The sequence below is a fragment of the Eutrigla gurnardus genome (assembly GCF_963514095.1).
Source record: "Eutrigla gurnardus genome assembly, chromosome: 21".
In the NCBI taxonomy this organism is placed as follows: domain Eukaryota; kingdom Metazoa; phylum Chordata; class Actinopteri; order Perciformes; family Triglidae; genus Eutrigla; species Eutrigla gurnardus.
Genome location: NC_139932.1, coordinates 11,681,835 through 11,695,852, shown reverse-complemented (window position 1 = coordinate 11,695,852; position 14,018 = coordinate 11,681,835). Strand labels below are relative to the sequence as shown.

The window sequence follows — 14,018 nt, the reverse complement described above, 5'->3', positions numbered from 1 at the left end:
TTTATGAAGTGTTTTGTTTTTTTTACTTGGAAAAGACAATATATTTATTTATTTTTTATTTTATAAGTCTGACGTAGTTAATAGGTAAAAAAAAAAAAACATCTCTTATTGTCTCATATTGACATAGGACAAATTTGACTTAGTATCTCTAAATTTTGACTTGATCATGGGTATTTAAAATAAATAGTTTGTGTTATTGTTTACATACACTGGGCTGACATTCTGTCAGAGAGCTCAGATTCTACATAATCCCTGAATTCAGAACTCTGGCTACGATACTGAATGATGCTTCCAATAAGTAATTATTGTCTACCGCAGCATACTGAATTTTAAATTAAATTAAATGGATGAAGAAATTAGTATATATTCAGTGACACGTTAAGATCATCGCATCTAATGAAGGAATTTTGTAGTTGCAGAGATTATTTCAAACCTTTGGATTTGATGATGCAATATGAAAGCTCATTTTGTTTCTTTGAGAGATTAATTTCAGGATTCAACAGAAAATAATTACGTCCATTATCACAAACATCCATCCAAAAAATATTTCAAAATGAGAGAAACTAGAAATATCGGCAGTGATGTTTTAGATTATTTAAAAGCAAAGATTGTTTATTGGAATGGGGACCTGTCCCCGAGACCCCGAATACAGGATAAGCGGTAGACAATGGATGGATGGATCTTTTATTGGGATTTATCCAGATCCCTATTAAATTCAATATCAAAGATTTAAAACCTTATTCATCCCCTTCCTTGGATAGATTATGTATTTATGATGTAAGTGTCTCTTTATGAGTAGAAACCCATGCCTGTTGTACTTAATATGTGACCATAAACACTGAGAAGCAAAACAGAGCACAACAAATACAGTACAAAACCATATGGATATTTTTAATTCACTTGGTTCAAATCATCACTTAACTCAGTCAACATACAACGTGGACACATGTCAACCATACAATATGTGGAATATTGTATCATGGAAATCACAAAGAGAAATGAGACAAATTAATAAAATTACTCATACAATCTCAGCATGACTCAAGATGTTATGATGTAAACCCACACATAATATGCATCCGAGTCTATTACACAAACAGGCAAATTCTCAGGCATTTTTTGTCATCAGAGTAAGCTCAATGGAAAACTTTTGGAGGATTCAGAAATACCATTAAAAAAAATCTACGGGGACACTCACAGCCCAAAATACAATGAGATGCTGAAGTTCAAAATATGAAACACAAGCAAATACAAAAATATGCCATTAGAGTTACACTATTAATTTAATTTGCAATTATATGAAACCATTTTTTCACTTGTTTCCAAGAGTGCCCGCTTTCATCGTTTTCATCTTATCATGGATTTGTAAAATTATAATGTTATTTATGCCATGTAACATGAACATATGACCGTACGGCCAAAACAAAAATATCCAAAATGAGTCTAGCAAATGCATAGTCACCATCATCGCCTTATAAAAGAAAAAATGGATGTTTTGGTTCTTTTATTATGTACTAGACTTGCTTTGAAGCCATCTAATTGCATATTTCTTAATTAAAAAAAATAAAAATCTTATGGGAACAGTTGAAATTCATCATGGTGTTATCAAATGTGATTGTAGATCTACATCCTGTGAGAGTTCCAGTTTCGACAGTGATGTGCAGCCAAGCATAATTACAAACAGTACAGTATGTACGAACACAGAAAGACACAGCTGATAAATACAGAAAGGCAGACATGTTTTTAAAGATATGTCACAGATACAAATAATTTTATGATGTTATCATAAAAAAGAACAGTTAAAGAGACTTCTCATTCTGATTCTTTGATTATGTTTATTACATTTTTATCAATGCCAGTACTTTCCTGGCTGATAAATATTGCTGTAGCCCTTCTCTCCTTTTTCATTCTATGCTTAACAAAGCATGTGTGATGTCAGTAGATGAAGCACTCAGGATGATAAAGTATCACATGCGTGCAGCTGCATATAATATGCACGTGTCTGCAATATTCAGTTCAGTGGTATATGGGGAAAAAAAAATGTGATAAAACATATTTCACCCTATGGACTTTGTGACGCTGCATCTTGTGACTCATAATCCCCTTTTATCAATGCACGTCACATCGACCACCTGCATCTCTTTAGTCCCTTTTCATTTTGAGATGCAAAGTGGTGTATGAGAAAGCAACTGATGGGAAAGTATCCATGGCAACAACAGCCCATTAACTTGGCTTCCTTGCAGTTTTCCCATTCAGATGTAATCATTTCCAGGAGTAAACCAACAAATGCTCAAAAAAAAAAATGACACCAGAGGTATGCCGTTAAGAGACTTGGTTTGTGGTTGCCGCGAGCAACGAATGTGCAGAATTAGTTCTTCAAAAATCCACTTGAGGTGTCCAGTGTGCAAACACATGTCGTGATTCATTCAGATCTCCGCCCTTGTCTGAGAATGGGTGAAACGGCAAAGTTGTCCGTCATCAGGAAACAAGTGCCGAGAGAGAGAGGCAGGTAAGGAAGAGCGAGGCAGAGAGAGACACAACAGAAGCTCCTCCACAGTCGTTGGCGTTCTCCTACAGGGACACAACAGAAAGTGACGTAAGCCTTTTGATACCAATTCAATGCAATCCAGCTAAATGTGATAACAGATATATAAGCTGGGATTGTGTATTATTTGGAGCCCAGAACAAGTGCATTAAGATAACAAGAGGAGGCTATGAAAAACCGACATGGGGGTGGTAGGCATGGCAGGACTCTGGGCGTCGGCGAATCTTCTGCGACCTCATCCTGTCACACTTCACCGATGCATTATGTTCGGCGGCGTCAAGGAGCAACAACAGGAACGGTTTTCTCTCGCAGGCAAATATCAAAATACTGAAAATGACATATTTCACAAATGTTCCACACCCGGCAGAAGGAAAAGAGGAAAACTCAACATCATCTAATTTATTATGTGAGTTTAAGGTGAGATGATTATAACTAATTCATAATAACGCTGAACTCAATAAACACCGACATATCAAAGGATATATTTGACTTCCTTGGGCTCCATGGTGAGGGGTGGGAACTGTCGGGAGCAGTCACAATCTGCCTGCACCACCAACATCAACAGGTTGCTCTCTGGTATCTGTTGCACCACAAACATCCTGACACACACACAGAAATACACAATATAAAATGTGTGAACATGTGCAAACAAATAAAAGCACAGGGAACGAAAACCTCTCCACATATTGTATGGCGGGCTGAGCAAAATCCCACAATGACTGTTATATAAATGAAGGAAATTCATTAATAATATATAATGTTTCATACAATAATTTATAGGATTATTTCTACACAATACACACAATAAATTAAAAATAAACATGTTTTAATCTAATAATCTTGTCCACTAGTGGTGCAGTGTTTGAGCTGCTATATACCACTTTTCAACTCAAGGGGGCAGTCACACTCAACCTATGATCACCATACTGAAATAATATAATTATTTTGCTTCCTGTTTCTGTCTCTCCCTCTTTTAAACACACACACACACACACACACACACACACACACACACACACACACACACACAAGATAAGAGACTTCCCTCTCTCTCCTCTTGCCCCCCACTGTTTTTCCATATCTGTTTCTGTCACCCTCTCTCCCCATCTGTTTTTATTAATATTTTCTCTCAGTTTAACAGTATCTCTCTCTGCTTCTCACACACACACACACACACACACACACACACACACACACACACACACACACACACACACACACACACACACACACACACACACACACACACACACACACACGCGCTTTTATGTCTTTCTATAACCCCAAGCCACCAGATCTAATTCAATACCTTTCTCCTTCCTTCCCCTTCCCTGTGACTCTTGGATCAACACTCACGGTTCCGAGTATGCAGAGCAGACCAAAGCCGTAGAAAATGGATTTTGGAATGACAATTTCACATAACCAGTTCCAGGGCTTAGAGGGGGGGGGGGGGGGCTGCACTGACGATTTGTGTTTTTTTTCGTGAATGTGTGCTTACTTCTGGCAGCGTCCACACTTAATAATGCTGTTGGTCTCTTTGACTGACGGCTCGTAGATGAAGCTGGGGTACTCGGTGTCACAGGGCTGCAGGACGTCCCCTCTTTTCTTATGACCCGAGGCTAATAGAGAAATAAATAAGGGTCACGTTTCCAGGTTGGCAATAAGAATAAGTGTGCGGGAATGTGTATGTGTGATGTTTTGTTGATGACTGACAGGTTTGTGACGGGGAAACGCAGGGTGCTATTTTCACTTCAGCCATTTATTGCTCTTTCTACAGCTATCCTGTCTGCTTACTCCAAACAAACTGAATTTGGTGTCTGTGTACAGCCAAAATTATGGGTTTGAAAACCAGAAAGAAGAGCCATAAAGGCTGGTTGAAAATTTCACATCTGGTTCTGAGCTATGTTTTGTGTCTGACGTCCTTAGAATTATAGTTTCGGCGTGACACTACGCTTAGGTTTAGTAGAAATTGTCGGCCGTGCTCGTTCCCACTGGAAACCATTTACATAATCAGACACACAGAATTTTATTTGGTTTGAAGTATACTACAAACACTACATCAGATATATAAAATAAACAGGTATCTTCCTAAAAAACGAATACTCACACACGCTGAAAGATGACTTGGCTGAATGGATGATGATGATGATGATGACGATATGGAGGAGGAGGAAGAGTGGATGATTGACAGGTGAGTAATGAGGAGGGAGAATGTGTGATCGATGGAAAGACAGATGAGAGGTGAGGACTTCAGAGGGCACGACGTTGTTATTCCATCATGACTTTGTGATTAATGTTGCTCACAATGTACAGTTAACACTCCTGCTAATGGACTGACACAACAAACTTGTCATTACTCTCACAGCTGTTCCTGAATTTATGGTAAATATGATTTAATAACCCCTTAAAATGTACTTGCAGTCCAAACAGATGCAGATATGGATGTTCTTTCTAAATAATTGGATTATGAGGTAAATATTGCATGTCTGCTCTGCAGGTTGTGATGACTTAGCACATATGAAGAGACATTTGTTGGATAGATTTTAACCATAACTGGTGACATCATTTTTTTCAAAGCTCACCGTCAGCAAAATGCTCCGTGTGCCAGAAGCCGCATATATTAAACTCCAGAAGAAACCTTGGGAAGAAGAGAGGAAGAGGAGAGTGGACAGACAGAGGGAGTCTATTAGGGAAGCCATCATAATAGACCAAAGCACATTGCAAGCAGATTGCATTCAGCGTTCAAAAACTGGGCCAGGAACCAAAGTTGTGTCATGGGAATATTAAAATGGGTCCTCAAATTATTCAGCAGTAATTGGTAGCTGTTTTTTTTTGTTTTTTTGGATAACAGGATAAGCCTTACCAAGACACTTCAGAAAACCTGGATTGTTTTGAGTCAAGCAGATAACGTCCTGTTAAAATGCCAAATGTCTTTTCCACTATTCATTGTCAAACAAACAATTACATGTCAGTAATTAAGCTTTAGAGACGCTGGCAGGTGGGTTTCTGTTTCCCCCTCATTGCAGTCTTTGTGCTAAGCTAACGGTAGCTTAGTGGTACATAACTATTCCTATAATATTTTATTATAGTCAACCAAAGAAAAAACTTTCTTTACACAGAATAAAAGAGAATTCACTGAATAAGTGATACTTATTGGCAAATCTCAACTTTACTTTAGACATACTGGCATTCTGGTTGCCCCTAGCAACACTTACAGCAGAAAGTTGGAGAGGAACCACTTCAGGACGGAAGCCAAACCGTAGAACGGCTGAGAAGACAAACAGTTTATAGTTACTGCAGTGCTGACTGGACCGTTGTGCTTATAACATTGTATGCAGAGTGCCAACGCCGTACATACGCTGAGTAGTGGACGGGCGCTGCTGACCGAGTGCGAGTGCATCTTACACATGGCCTGGTAGTCGAACAAGGACACCCTGAGGAAACACACACACACACACACACACACACACACACACACACACACACACACACACACACACACACACACACACGGTGTTGCTGTTCAGGCAGTATTACATCACTGTCCCACATTGATTCCTATTAAACTCAGCGTTGTGTACCCGAGCCTTACCGTTGCAGAAACCCTGATCCCTATCTTAGTTCCAACAGGGGATCAACCCAGTGTTTCCAGACGTATAAGTGCAAGTATGAACGCCACTGAAGTTAATGCATGCTCAAAGCCAGTTACGTAACACGCTGTGTCAAATGAAATGTGACAAAATCATTTAGCCGCGTAAAAATAGCACATCACTCATGAGATTTCAAACATAAAAGACGGGCAAAAAGAAAGAGGGGGGGGGGGGGAATCCACAGCAGTCACAGACGCTCAAAGGGGAGCAAAAGGGAAAAGCAGCATCTCCACTGCATATACAACGATATGGGTGAATTGCCTACCCTCGCACGTAGAGAATACATAACAGGCAATAAAAACAAAGCTTTTGAGTCTCTATAACAACGGTGAAGCACGGCCTCTAGGCTCTGTTTCGTATCCATACTAATGCGTGGCTTAGTTGTATAGCAAACAGAAAACATTTGAAAGCCACTCTCCGAGTTAAGACAAGACTCGCGATGCAGCATGAGGGTGTGACATGTAATCGAATTTACGGGAGACATTCTAACGGCGTTACGAGCTGCCAGGATGCATAATATGGCACTTAACAGTGCAATTTGTGTGTGTGTGTTTAGTGAGTTTATACAACGTTTAACATGCATGAGGCCTATTCTTTGCTCAAAGACAGACTGAGAAGCAGACAGACGCGTAACAAACAGCCAGGCGATGGCATCCAGCCCTGTTACCTTTTGAACATGCCCATTCTGATTAGTGTTGTCATCACTGATCCGTCCACCTCGCCAAAAAATCTGCCCGCCTATAAGAGGAGAGGAAGGGGGCGAAACAGTGTGTGAAACCATGCGTGAACATTAAATTCATGATGAACCGACAGGGGAAATATCAACTCCATTACTTGGCCTCTCAACAACAATGCTGGATAAATAAAGATAAAGAATAATCAGGGCTGTACTTTCACCTCAACATGAACTGTGCATTTAATTATTCATCCAACTAAGTTACATTGTGTCTTGGTTAAAAAGCACAGCGTCTCACGGCACATGATTTTGTTGTCGTGTCAGTGGGCCCAAATCTTATCTTATATCCTGTTTGTTAAACGCATGCAGGTTTGAAAAACGCCACGCAGAAATCGTCACAGCGAGGTTGCCAGGCAACCAGCAGAGATCATCTAACTCCAGGCAACAAAGTGAATTAACATATTTCTCAAGATGTCGAACTATTCCTTTAACATTATTTTATCAAAAAAAGAGCATTATTGCTATAATCGACAATAACATAGTTACGTCTCTGTTGTAAATATATTTATTGTTTATGAACTTTTATCTACTCAAATGACTGAAATTACAATCTATGACACAAAGATTATGTGTGTGTGTGTGTGAACTCACATCATTGCGCCGTTTAGAAATTAGGACAAATCCATTATTGTCAATCACGTAGCATGCGATATCCTGAGATGAGAGACAGAGACGAAGAAGCCACTTATTACTTATGTAAGGAGAGATCTGCGTCAAACACCAAACGTACAAAATAATTCATACAATTCAAGTGAACATGTGACTCTTTAAATTTAAAGCTACACGAGTCAATTTCACCCTTTTGTGGCTCCACACGGTAGCACATGATCTTTTTTTTTTTCACGTGGGTTGAAAATTCATATTCAACACATATCTGACAGCAAGATATACTCACAAAGCTGTCACACCGGAGAGGACAAACCCCGTCTATATCAGAGCACTGGAGCACACACGAAGACAGGAAGATGTTTGTAATCATTGTCATCATGTAACGAATAAAAGAAAATACAGGTGAAAGTGACTGGAAGTGTAATGTGCGTTAATAATGTATGTGTTTAAAGGACGGCATGTTTGTGTAAGTGAGGAAATGATTTGCACGCGGTCTTTCGAGGTGTCATGCTTGAACATGTGTCACTGAAGAGTAAAAAAACTTGTTGGTGCTGGTGTGAAGGTGTTAATTTGCGTGTGATCGTCTACCTGTGATGCATGTACGTGTGCGTCATCTGTTTTAACTGAAGTGTGAAGCTGAATTCACAGAGCTAAGCAGGTCGCTGAAGATGTTAAATCCGCTTGCAGAAAGTTAAAAAAAAATAATAAAAGAAGTGTGAGAACGGAGGAGAGGGGGAACTTGAGCATACTTACATCTGTGTCATTTGGCTGAGGAGACACGAGGAGAAGAACAAAGAGAGATAAAAAAAAGAGAACATGAAGACAAGAGAGAGACATTACTTCAGTTAATGATGTGTGAGCCGATGCACTGACTAGACTGTCTCACTCTGTTGCTGTTAGATTGCTGTTGACAATACATCATCCCACAGCGTTATGCTGGGAATAGACAATAGATTTTCTCTTTCTCAATAAATATCAATTTATGTAAATTTGATTTTCAAGCGGACGTTAAAGAAATAGATTATCATTTTAATTAAGAGACTAAAATGAAAACTTACAGATCAATGTTTGGTGCTTCTTCTAATTATAATAGAAACCATACATCTGCCTTTGCAAGCAGACAGGGAAGTTACCGAACAAAACTGTACATTTCGTCTCCTTACGCCGTCTCTCATCCGTGGAAGGGTCATGACTCAAAATGCTAAGAGTTCTCCTCACGACTCTATGGTGCACTTAAGTGTGGATTGGAGTTTGTGGACAATACGTCTTTAGAATCATGGCCGGGCTATATAGAGCATGTCGATGTGCGAATGAGACAATCTATCATCCTTTTCAATCCTATTACAGCAAAGTGTCACTCTTTCTCTCCGCTTCCCGCCGCCGCCGCCTCAAAATAAACTACACGTCATTGGGTGGACTGACAGAAATGGTGAGCCTTCCCCCTACATGCTGCTGGTACATAGCATGGCGTGACGAGGAGGGACACATTTAGTGGGAAACTATAGAAAACGAAAAGATTTAGAAACGACTGTTTAATTCCTGCGGCTTTGGCGGCCAAAAATAGAATTTTGTCATGATTGGTGGCCCCTTGAAACCAAAACAGGTTCATTTGGTCATCAAATTCACTGGAAAATTGCCCATTAGATCATTAAATCTTGTGTGCATGTTTGCTTGTTCGGTCTAATGAACTGTCCAAAGTGGAAAAGGTTCACCCTCAGGGGAACATGATTGCGCGAGCACATTTTAATAGAAAAATGCCTGTTACATTATGACACATCAGGTCACATAATCACAAATGAATTACAATCAATACAGTCTATTTTTTCTTATCAAAGCTAACTGCCTTAAGCCCCTTCTTTGTGTCAACGTGTGATATCTCTTGTGTGTCTCATCTCTTCGAGCATCAGAGCCGGATTTCTACATTTCATGTAAGAGGCTGTTCCTCCGGATCCCGTGTGGGGAAATGTGTCTCATCTGGCAGGAGGAGACGAGGTGATGGTGAGAGCATGAATTATCACTCCCGTTGCCTAAACCTCAATCGAGCGGTTTCTCACCAGGCCGTCTGCTCACACTCTACAGCGCTGTCACCGTGATCAGCTATTCTGTTATACTTTCATTTCATATGTCAAAACACACACAGAAACAGCACGCAAGTAACACATTATAATCATAGAGAAAGGAAGACCTGCTGAGTCTTGTTTTGATTCTCATTACTGTTATCTCCACACCACTGATTGGAATATCATGCAATTTAGAAGATAGTGGGTTCGCAGATTTAGCCTCCATTATTTCTACTTTCTCTTTGACTGTCTCTTTAGAAACGTATGCAAACACCAAGGATGTGCGCACACACACACACACACACACACACACACACACACACACACACACACACACACACACACACAGTGTCCTGTACAGAGATGTCAGAACATTTCCCCCCCAACGTTCTGACTGACTCCCATTAGATGGAGGCTCATGCTTTATTCTTATCCCACCAATTCATAATTCATCGACTAATAACATCTTATTTTACGGCGCTCGATGGTATACTGGAGCTATACGGTCAGATGGAGTTTCCCTCACTTATGTAACTCTTCCCCTGAGATCAGAGAACTTACCAGAGTTACTTGCAATTATCTTTTCAATTGTTAGTTAATTGTGAATAAAATATTTCCCAATGCATGCATTTATTATTCTCAATACATAGATATGACAAATTAAATAAATTAAATTGTATTAAAATTAAATGTAATGTGTCTGGAGAGACACCCCAGGTCATAGGGTAATAAAAATAACTAATATATTTAGTTTTGTAATGTTTAAATGTGCAAATAAAGCATTGCTTTATTAAATGTGTGCTCATTTGCAAACCTTTCCAGAACAGAAATATGAACATTAGTAACAGTTTGATTTTGTTGACATATCAACAAGTCAAAGGTTTTAGTCAAATAAACACCTAAATATGTATCCATGGTAATAAAATAAAAATAAATAATAATGTTTTTGTCTCGGGTGTCTCCCCTTCACACTTACAGCTCGCCGTGTTTGGCAGAAGACTTTTATGGTACTTCCTCCTGAATACACGTCATACAGGATGTACAGTATCTTCACCGCCGAGGGAGCTTAAACACTTAAAATAGACTGCGACAGGATTTCATACACACCGCACACCCATGCATGCATGGACACACATGAACACACATAAGGACACGCGCACACAAACCCCTATGAAATAAATATGATTGACGGTGAAAACATGACAGGAAGATATGATGATTATGTGACCGATCCGGGGGTTGAGAGGAGAGGAGATGAGGGACAAAGGAGGGAGGAGAGAAGGGGGAGAACTTTGAGGATTTAGGCAGGAGGAGAGACAGTCAAAGGTGCATGAATGAGATGTTCAGCATAAAGCATAACTCTAGTGGATAACAAGGCTACTGCTGCTAATGAGTTGATGAATATGGACATAACAACGAGCTTGTGCACAGATGGTCACACATATGGTCCCTGTCAACGTGGCACGCGTTAACGTTGACAGACACATATACAGTATGGCTACGCTCTTCTTCACACCTCCGGAAACACACACACCCGCTGAGCCAAGCCGTGCTAGCTATCCATCATTTAGCGTCCAGCCGGCAGCTCTAATGCTCTTTTAACTGCTGTCATTTACATCCGTGGGGGTCGAGGAGGGGAACGGCCGAGCCATCAAACACCCGCTTACAGCAAAGGTGTTATTCACCGAATTAAGCCAGTTGTCCTGAAGAAAACGTTTCCTCGACATTGTGGAAAGGAACTTAAAGGACATTAAGCTCCTCCACTGAAACTAACGGTGATGAAATCCTCCGAGCGACACGAAATAATCAGCAGAAAACAATTATATTAATGATGTTTAATCTTTCCAAATAATATTTCCGGCAGGCAAAGCCCTCCTTTAATGGCGGTTTGCAGTGATATGGAAAAACACCGCATTAAGCTCTGAATTAAATAAAGTTAAAATGCTGTAATTAGCAACTAATGATGCAGAAAAAAGAACCTTTAATCATCCTTGACCCCATTGTCACACAGTAATAAAGGGTGTCAGAGGGGCCTGAATATCCCCAGGTTAAACACCTGAAGTAGACAGTGTACTCACCAATAGCCATGCCTTCTATTGAGCAACAGTATTATTATTCAATCACAGGCATTTGGTGTTTGGTTAATACCAAAAGGTTAAAAGTGACATTTTAAAATATGAAAGAATGTATAGATGTAAACCATTTTTAGACTAATCCCTTCAGGAGATGCAGCAGGAGTCATTATATTGGCGAGGGTTTTAATATCCCTCATTAACTGACAAACAGCATGATTGTTTTGTTTGGATTGCACAAGCACTGTTCAATATAACAGCCACAACCGTAAATATAAACAGACAAAGTCTCATTAGTGCCAGTGTAGTGCTACAATTAACTTGCTTTATAGTGGGCATTAAAAAAATAAAAAAACAACGATAAATCTCACTCGCACTATTCGCAGGGTTTAAAAACCCAAACAATGCGCAGTGGTACCTAAAATGTGTGATACGTAATTCGCCTTTTCAGATGGTGGCATTCATTAAATGCCACTGCTGACTGAACTAGAAGTCATAGTAACTGGTCTTATTTTGGAATCATAGAGCTAACATATGAAGGACTCATTAAGTCTACAGGATCTGTACTTAAACATAAACTATTGGAGAGTTTCACAAAAATACTGTAATAGAGGAGAATCACACTTGTACCTACCTGTGCTGCAATGGCCCAGAATTTAGCTTCAAACATATCCAGAGTCATCTGGATGCCGATGGCTGCATGAAGAGAGAGAGAGAGAGATAGAGAGAGATTTGAGTACAGCAAAATCAACCTGTAATAATTCAGTTAAATGGATAAGTTGGGAGAGAGGATAAGCAGGCGGAGGAGAAGAGGAGGACAGGAAGAAGTAGAAGGTAGAGTTGATGTGGCAGATGGAATTAATATGCATAGAGGAACTGAGACCAGAAACATGCGTACAGCGTCATGGCAATGACACGGCAGGAAGTAAATAATGTAAACCACCTGTGGCGACACAGCATCCTTTTTATTTTGCGTTCCCTCTCTTCTTTTTCTGGTCAAACTTCTATTTCTATGGTCAAGGAGTGCTGCTGAAGATCAAGATACAGTTGAAAACTCTATACAATCCCTTCTCTCTGATAGAAGCCTGTACAGCAGAGCATGCTGTTTGGATATTGCAGTAGTATTAATAGAAGGACTAGTGGAAATCATTGCTTATAATAGCAGAATGGGAACGGAGGGGGGAAACTTTAATTCCAGCAGTTTCGAAGAAAAAGCCTTAATGAGCCGGTTAATGTCCCAGTTGGAGAGACTCTCTCTCTCCTCTCCGGCTAAGTACAAGAGGACCTACAGATCAGCTCTGCCTTCAGAACTTAGGAAAATCCTTTCACACTAACCGGCCTTCTGAGCCTCCGTACCGCTGTGTGAACCGGCTGTGCGTACGGGCGTGTGCATGTGTGCAACCTCTGCCTGCAACGCAGCACTCTCAGTCACAACCCATTAAGCCAAGAGTTAGCGTGTGTCCGTACATGTTTCGCACACGCGCACATAAACACACGCGCGGGCGGCCGAGTGATTGCTTGTGTCAGCTTAGGGCTGCACGTCCATCAGCATTTTAGTCAGCCTGGTAATGCAAGAAAGGAACCGTAATTGCATAAGTTCTCAGTGCGCACATACTGTATACACACACACACACACGTACGCACACACACACACTGCGAGGGAAGATATGACACTTCAAATTAGCATCAAAGAAGCATTTTTTTTTTCTCACAGGGTGCTTTTTTACAGCCACACAGGGAAAGCCTCTGTGTGGGCACAATACACAAAACGCACATAAACATATATGCCATGCACACACACACATCCACGCCTCCCATATATAGCCACACATTCTTTATCCAGTATGAAATAATACCCAACCACATGACAAAGAAACAGGATCTAAAGTGGACTATTCCAGATCACTGCATCTCTAATCACAGCGATCACTTTGCAAACCATTAAGGCCACGGCTAGAGTTGAAGAAATATCGAGGACGTAAGTTCAAACTTGGGGAAATATTGGGCTCCACCAAACCAAAGCCAACATTTTTCATCACATTAAAACTTTTCAGTGATATTTTCTTCTCTCTACATCACAAACCAGATCTGTTATTCTGGTAGAGATGACTAAATTCTTCTTTTTTTTAATTGAATTTATTTATTCAAAAAAATCACGATCAGCCTTAATCCATCACAGTGACAGAAAAACAAAAAAACACAAGAAATGAAAAAAACCTGTGTCGCACAGCCTTGGAAACGGTCTGCAAAAATATAAATGATTTATTATTTGCAGTCAAAAATTATATTTATATATATTCACTGGTATTTCATCTTAATCCAAAGGCTGAACTGTTCAACACAAAT

At 40.0% G+C, this 14,018-nt stretch overlaps 1 protein-coding gene across 9 annotated transcripts in view; it reads right to left on the bottom strand.

Annotated features, from left to right (window-relative positions):
• Nucleotides 1-865: 865 nt before the first annotated feature.
• cacna2d4a (calcium channel, voltage-dependent, alpha 2/delta subunit 4a) overlaps nucleotides 866-14,018 on the bottom strand; it is a 70,216-nt gene continuing 57,063 nt past the window's right edge. For 6 of the 9 annotated variants that reach the window (XM_084039302.1, XM_084039303.1, XM_084039304.1 and 3 more), the window contains 13 exons: nucleotides 12,307-12,368; nucleotides 8,294-8,308; nucleotides 7,827-7,871; nucleotides 7,523-7,585; nucleotides 6,863-6,933; nucleotides 5,904-5,979; nucleotides 5,761-5,813; nucleotides 5,128-5,183; nucleotides 4,653-4,673; nucleotides 4,044-4,164; nucleotides 3,029-3,144; nucleotides 2,728-2,810; nucleotides 866-2,571 (listed from right to left, as the gene is read on the bottom strand). In XM_084039302.1, coding sequence (XP_083895428.1) covers nucleotides 2,479-2,571; nucleotides 2,728-2,810; nucleotides 3,029-3,144; nucleotides 4,044-4,164; nucleotides 4,653-4,673; nucleotides 5,128-5,183; nucleotides 5,761-5,813; nucleotides 5,904-5,979; nucleotides 6,863-6,933; nucleotides 7,523-7,585; nucleotides 7,827-7,871; nucleotides 8,294-8,308; nucleotides 12,307-12,368 — 875 coding nt within the window. In that variant the 3' untranslated portion in view covers nucleotides 866-2,478. The remainder of the gene's footprint in view (nucleotides 2,572-2,727; nucleotides 2,811-3,028; nucleotides 3,145-4,043; nucleotides 4,165-4,652; nucleotides 4,674-5,127; nucleotides 5,184-5,760; nucleotides 5,814-5,903; nucleotides 5,980-6,862; nucleotides 6,934-7,522; nucleotides 7,586-7,826; nucleotides 7,872-8,293; nucleotides 8,309-12,306; nucleotides 12,369-14,018) is intronic. The other 3 variants (XM_084039306.1, XM_084039309.1, XM_084039310.1) reach the window with 1 other exon arrangement.